At 41.4% G+C, this 7,551-nt stretch overlaps 1 protein-coding gene across 1 annotated transcript in view; it reads right to left on the bottom strand.

The window, feature by feature from the left end:
- LIPM (lipase, family member M) overlaps positions 1–7,551 on the bottom strand; it is a 20,466-nt gene that overhangs the window by 5,581 nt on the left and 7,334 nt on the right. The window contains exons 3-6 of the mRNA XM_010838490.1: positions 5,163–5,361; positions 4,066–4,175; positions 2,395–2,531; positions 2,118–2,264 (exon numbers count right to left, since the gene is read on the bottom strand). Of these exons, the coding sequence (XP_010836792.1) occupies positions 2,118–2,264; positions 2,395–2,531; positions 4,066–4,175; positions 5,163–5,361 (593 nt within the window). The remainder of the gene's footprint in view (positions 1–2,117; positions 2,265–2,394; positions 2,532–4,065; positions 4,176–5,162; positions 5,362–7,551) is intronic.

The following is a 7,551-nucleotide window of genomic DNA, read 5'->3' as shown; positions in this document are numbered from 1 at the left end:
ATCATGGCATCTGGTCCCATCACTTCATGGCAAATAGATGGGGAAACAGTGGAAACAGTGTCAGACTTAATTTTTTGGGCTCCAAAATCACTGCAGATGGTGACTGTAGCCATGAAATTAAAAGACACTTACTCCTTGGAAGGAAAGTTATGACCAACCTAGATAGCGTATTGAAAAGCAGAGACATTACTTTGCCAACAAAGGTCCGTCTAGTCAAGGCTGTGGTTTTTCCAGTGGTCATGTACAGATGCGACAGTTGGACTATGAAGAAAGCTGAGCGCCGAAGAATTGGTGCTTTTGAACTGTGGTGTTGGAGAAGACTCTTGAGAGTCCCTTGGATTGCAAGGAGATCCAACCAGTGCATTCTAAAGGAGATCAGCCCTGGGATTTCTTTGGAAGGAATGATGCTAAAGCTGAAACTCCAGTACTTTGGCTACCTCATGCAAAGAGTTGACTCATTGGAAAAGACCCTGATGCTGGGAGGGATTGGGGGCAGGAGGAGAAGGGGACGACAGAGGATGAGATGGCTGGGGCATCACCGACTCAATGGATGTGAGTTTGAGTGAACTCCGGGAGATGGTGATGGACAGGGAAGCCTGGCGTGCTGCTATTCATGGGGTTGCAAAGTGTTGGACACGACTGAGTGACTGAACTGAACTGAAGAGCAAATCTTCAGGGTGTCAAACGCAGAAATGGGAACATCATTAAAGTCCCAGCATTTATGCATGAAATAGAAAACTACACATGCACATAATTTAAAAATGCCCCTAAACCTATCCCAAGCACCTGAATTTTTCATCTGAGAAAAGCTTCTCATTAGACATCTGACTTTATCTTTTAGAAAGCTTTCCTAAAGTAATTAACTGAGACTGCATTCAAATCTCACTTCTGCTGTTTATTTTTTAGGAGAAATTGAGAGCATAGCTTAATCCACTAAATGTGAGGTTATTAATCTGCAAAGTGGGAATATTGATAATACCTGTTTCATAGGGTTGTTATAGGGAATAATAGCCTGGCATGCAATGAAATGCTTATCAAATGATAGCTGTTCATCATATTTTTGATTAAAAAAAAGGCAAAAAAATCTTCAGGAATTAAAACCATGTTCCTCCAGCTGTTGACAGATAGCCCTCCACTGTCTGGTGTCCTTGGGGAACTGTCCCCTCTGCAGAGAGCTGCACTGCCCATCTCCCCATGACTGGTGCTGTCTGTGGGGGTTATAAAGACCCAGCCCTCTCATGCTAACTTGGGACAATTCTGAAGGATCATCCCATCTTTACAGATCCCTAGAGGGTCAACCGAGGTTCCCACTGAGGCTACATCCCAGCTGGACTTTTTTGATCTACCAAGTCCTGTTGCCTTCCCTTTCCTATGTGTTATCCCAAGGCCATAGCCTGAATCATTCTGCACACGAATCTCTATCTCAGAGTACGCTTCCTGGGGAACCCACTGTCATGCTTGCCAAATGGAAGCTATGCCTTGTGTGTGCTAAGTTGCTTCAGTTGTGTCTGACTCTTTGCAATCCTATGGGCCATAAACTGCCAGGCTTCTCTGTTTATGGGATTCTCCAAGCATGAATACTGGAGTGGGTTGCCATGCCCTCCTCCAGGGGATCTTCCCAACCCAGGGACCAAACCTGTGTCTCTTACATCTCCTGCATTGGCAGGCAAGTTCTTTACCACTAACACCACCTGGGAAGAACTGGGAAGCTATCTTAGCCAAACTGAAACTCCCAGACAGCCTATCACAGGACTTAAACTACAAACTGGAAAGGTCTGAGTAAAAAGAAGACATGGATGGTGCACAGCAGTTTTCTCTTTCGACTTATGGGTTCTAATCACATATTTTTGCAGATGTTAATTCACTGTAGGAAAGCTATTTTCAGACCTCTTCAATCTTGAATCTATGGAGTTAATGTGTAGTCATGCTGTTATGTTAAACTTGACTCAGCCCATGCTGAAGTATTTTCTGCACAGTATTATGATTTGAAGAAAACTGAGTTTCTTGGAGCATCACTTCCCTAAATATTCCCTGGCATTAGCTCACCCTCAAGGAGAGAGACTAATAATTGTTTGCTTTGTTCTGGGACACTGAGAATTGACGAGGCTGCCACTTACCATGTTCATATTCTTTGGATTAAATCCTCCCAGGAGTAACATGATGTTGCTACAAATCTGATCCATAATCACCTGGCTGCAAAGGTACACAACAAACTGTCTAAGAAATCGGGTCTGGTAGAGAAATTCTCTTTTGCCAAACAATCCCTGTAAAAACATGAAATGAAATAGTCATTATAGTAAAAAAGAAGTGTCTCTAATGTAAAAGCATATTTCCTAGCCAATGGACTGGAAAACTCTTGTGCATAGGCAAGGAATTTTCTGAGGAGTCACATACCTTGATCATCATATCTGGCAGCAGCAAAAATTTGGTCCCAGGGCTTTTTGCATATTTAATAGTAGCTATGGGTGCTAAAGCAAAATACATTTTTATTTTCTGAGCCAGCTCTGGCATGGTGGAAAATGCAATAAAGCCTGTAAAAAAGAAATATGTCAACATGGATATTGAATATCCTAGAGCGAATAAAATGCTTATTTTACTTCTATCAAGATGTTTCCGTAATTGTTTTGCTCTTTAGTAGCTAAGTAATTGGAGAAGGCAATGGCACCCCACTTCAGTACTCTTGCCTGGAAAATCCCACGGATGGAGGAGCCTGGAAGGCTGAAGTCCATGGAGTCGCTGAGGGTCGGACACGACTGAGCGACTTCACTTTCACTTTTCACTTCCATGCATTGGAGGAGGAAATGGCAACCCACTCCAGTGTTCTTGCCTGGAGAATCCCAGGGACGGGGGAGCCTGGTGGGCTGCTGTCTATGGGGTCGCACAGAGTCGGACACAACCGAAGCGACTTAGCAGCAGCAGCTAAGTAATTATGTGTGTTCTAACTCTCTTGAGAAATTATAAGCTCCTTGACAGGCAAAAACAACAGCCGCAACCGCATCTCTGAGCTTCCTCTGACGTATAGGATACTTGCTGCCCATTACTAGGTTTTCAGTGAATTATTAAATTATTGAATCCAATAATATGGATTTTGAGAAAATATGTATTTTGAGAGGTAACTGTATGTTAGACACTTTGCAGGAGAGTTTCATGGATCTTACTTAATTCTCAGATGCTTGTGAGGTATTTTTCATAAATCTTTATAGTGAGAGACATCAAGGCTGAGAGACATTTTCTTGTTTATTGATAAAAAGTATGTTCTCTAACATAATGGGTATTGAGATAACAGAGTTTTGCTGGTTTTCTTGGATCTCCAGCTTTTCTGGAGCCCAAATTGGAACACAGTAGCTCAGGTGGGAAAGAATCCACCTGCAATGCAGGAGACCCTGGTTCGATTCCTGGATTGGGAAGATTTGCTGGAGAAGGGATAGGTTACCCACTCCAGTATTCTTGGGCTTCCCTGTGGCTCAGCTGCTAAAGAATCTGCCTGCAATGTGGGAGACCTGGTTTCAGTCCCTGGGTTGGGAGGATCTCCTAGAGAAGGGAACAGCTACCCACTCCAATATTCTGGCCCAGAGAATTCCATGGATTGTATAGTCCATGGGGTTGCAAAGAGTCAGACACGACTGAGCAACTTTCACACACACTAGTAGAAAAGTCGTCCAGTGAACTGGATTCCAGTTCTTATTTCTGCCCATAGACTAGGTATGGGATATTGGTAAAGTCAGTCTGTGCCTCAGTTTCCATACTTATAAAATAGAGACTAATACCCCAGATTGCAAAGGGACAATCTTTCTAGAGCCTCTGGGAGGAAAATACTATTGTAGACAGCCAGGGCATGGCCATTATATTTGAAATACTATGTGTCTATTTCAAAAGCACCTGCACACTCTCTGTCTAAGCTGATATTTGCATGTTGTGGAGCAGGAGGGTGGGCAGGGAGAAACCAGAATCTCATGGCCCTGAAGAAGCCAGATCTGAGAGAAGTGTGTGATGCCTGGCCTGGCTGTGGTCATATACGCTCACATTTCTCCTGAATATACAAACCTGATTTTTTTTGGAACCTACCCATGGTGGTGCCCTGTGAATAGCCGACATAATAAATCTTTTCTTGGCCCGTTTTCTGCAAAATAAAGTTTATGACTGCAGGAAGGTCAAACCTAGCCATCTCATCATAGCTACAAGGGGAAAAGACAAAGTTATATGAAAAATTATAACCAGAAACAAACAAAAGCAGCCCCCCAGGGTTTACAAACACCCTTGAGTTGTCAGTCCTATCCATCAGCTTGTTACTGTGTTCCTCACAACACTCAGGATGGACTTGTTTCAAACCCATGATACGTGGGTGCCTCTGGGAGCATGGGCTGTTAGCAAACTGCTGTTTTCTCTAGAAATTATCAAAGAGAAATAACCATCTTAATCAACATTCAGTGAGCACAAGCTCCACCTCCTGGTGGGGGTGTCCTTGTTATTCGACTAGCAGAATAGAACAGGGCCAACCAGATTGTTTGTTTTTGAGGCCATGCCAGGTGACCTGCAGGATCTTAGTTCCCCACCAGGGATTAGACCCATACTGCCTGCAGTGGAAGCATGAAGTCTGAATGATTGGACTGCCAGAGAATTCCTATGCAGATTCTTTATATGAAATGTATTAAAGATGCTGCAGGGTCCCTTCTCTGGTGAAATGGATAAACAGCAAGTTGAATATCAATAGATCATTCAAATAAAAACATTAAAAAAACTTTTGTAAGAGCGTGAGAGATATAGTAACCAAGTTGATGGCCCCTAAGGCTTATTCATTCCCCGTATATCTTTAACACTGCCTGTCCTCATCACCTTCTGGGGGTGGGAGTCCTCACTTAGGGAAGAGTCAGTCCCAGGATATCCATCTACAAGGAAATGGACCTACATTTCTCCCATTCCAGTCTCCATCACCTGACACTAACCAGCATTCTTATCCCACTGGCCATACCAACCTTCTACTTGAGGAACTCAATTTACTGCCCCCAGAGAATCACTAGTCAACTATGACAATTAGGGGACATAGTGTTGGGATATTGATGGGCCAACCAAAGTAAATTATCCTAATACCAGGAGCTCTAATTCTTTACTCAGTTCTCCCAAAGATATCCATGTTCACCTCCACTCTCAAGATTTACATATACCTGAAAGCCCAGAACTCATCTTGGTCTATGGAGAGGGTCTTGTGCTTCCGAGACCAAGTGTTTCCTCTGCTGTTTCCCAGCCACACGTCAAAACCAGCATCTGCCAGAATGAAGCCCAGGCTGTTGTTGGGCAGGTTGGAAATCCAGTTGCTAGCATCTCCCAACAGGCCATGCTGCAGTAACACCACAGGTCTGGGACCTACAGAAAAGTGAATTTCAACAGCGTGTAATGTTCTGCGCCTGCCTTATCCCTTAATGTGTTTGAAGGTTTAAAGTTAGACAGACCTGTGTTCAAACCTCGATTCAGCTGCTTGCTAACTTGATTACCTTGGGCAGTTACTTAACCTTTCTGTGCCTTGATTTCCTCATGAAGAAAATAGTATTTTTGTTATGATTAAGTAAAATAGTGCACAAGAAGCAGATGGCAGAATGTCTGGCACAGAGAAAGAATCAATTACGTTTGCCTTCTATTGTTGCTTTTGTGTAGTTACCATTATCGTTAGACTTGTCTGGGGTCAGAGGATATTGGAAGTGCCCCAGGAAGAACGTACAGAATTAATTTAATTATATATAATTATAACTATCATACACAAACAATAAAATAATGTTATTATATTTTAATAAGCTATATTATAAAATTATATATAAATATATGTGTATATTAATATCATAATATCAATAATGTATACTATGGGCTGTAAAGAGTCAGACACAACTTAGTGACTGAGCAATAAAATTAATATACAATTTAAAATTAGGATTCTAAAGTATATATAATTATTGACATACTATTAATATACACACATATAAATATATACAAATATATTTAATATATTATATATTTACTATATTAATAATATATAAACATACACTTGTGTAATTATAAATAGGATATTTACACACACACACACACACACATATATATACACACACACACCATACACTTAATGGCTTAATTATTATAGATCTTTCAAATCAAGAGGACTGGCAAGCCAGCTTGAAGGAATTCCAACTGTTAAACATGTGAAAGTTTTAACATCAGAATAAATAATGATGATATAAATTACATCCCATTGAATAAATTAAAAATGTATGAGTTAATATTGACACCAAGAAAAAAATAAACAAGTAATTATGGGAGGAAAAAACTCTTAGTTACAGCATCTGTGTGAAAGTGTCATTCATTTGTGTCTGACCTTTGTGACTCTCTGGACTGTAGCCTGCCAGGCTCATCTGTCCATGGAATACTCCAGGCAAGAATACTGGAGTGGGTTGCCATTCCTTTCTCCAGGGATCTTCCTGACCCAGGGATCGAGCCCAGGTTTCCCGCATTGCAGGCAGATTCTTTACTGTGTGAGCCACCAGGGAATATGGAAACTTGGATGGTGTTTAAATTCATCCATGGATGCTAAAATTAGTGGGTAAAAGTTTGAATAGGTATAGGATATTTACATATCTTGAAAATATCTCCTCATAAATTATGAATTCCAGAGTGAAGAATGTGAACTTTATGGTAGAAAAACAGCAGACACCACCTTAGCAAAGTGATCATTGCTAAATATTGCCAAAATGGAAATGCCTGACCTCTTAAAAGTTAGTAGCTCTTGTCATTCAGTAAACAGTTCTTATCAGTGAACTGAGTCCATACTCAGTCCATACTCAGAGCCTCCATATAAGACAAAGGCCTTTCTATAGCAAACTCATTCAGCATCTGGGCAATCTTCATGAATGCTGTTTGCCTCATTTTGTCCTTCTGGAGAGAGAACTCGAGGGCTGCTACTGCAAGGCCAGGATAAAGGAACTCAGAGTTAGTTTAGGTTTTCCTTTATGTCTGGTCCTTGAGTTCATCCTCTTAACCCTCAAGGAGATGACCTTAACATGAGGTGATCAAATCAAGGCGAATCAGTGCTCCTCTTTGGAGCCCTAAGGACGTTTCCCCTAATTGGGGCCAGCTTGGTCCTCCTTAGCAGTACGCTTTGTACTTATGGTTCACCTAGTGAATGAATTGGCTTAGAAATGATTTATTTCATTTCAGATTTCCCCTTGAGTCATGGGCTTTCATTTAAATTACAGCTAGCAGGTGAGTGTGTAAGGGCTGCTTAAAGATCTATCGTTTCTGAAGATGGCCCAGCCTATTTCACCTCTTGATGTAAATATTTGAAGCTAACAACGATTACTTGAGAAAATAAAATTTAAAAAAGGCTTTTGTCACAAACTTATAGACATCTTTCAGTTGTTTCAGTATGAATTTTATCGGCCCTCTTTTTGAAGAGACGGTGAGAAATCCTTTTCCATCACTGCTGGGGGATTTCTTCCTTGAAGAGGCCAATGGGAGCTGCAGGAACAACATCAGCCACTAGAGGGGAGTATTCTGCAGCTCCCATTGGCC

This window comes from Bison bison, unplaced genomic scaffold (genome assembly GCF_000754665.1).
Source record: "Bison bison bison isolate TAMUID 2011002044 unplaced genomic scaffold, Bison_UMD1.0 scf7180017864097, whole genome shotgun sequence".
Taxonomy (NCBI): Eukaryota; Metazoa; Chordata; class Mammalia; order Artiodactyla; family Bovidae; genus Bison; species Bison bison.
Note: the sequence above shows the minus strand (reverse complement) of the source record. Positions and strands in the feature narration are given on the sequence as shown.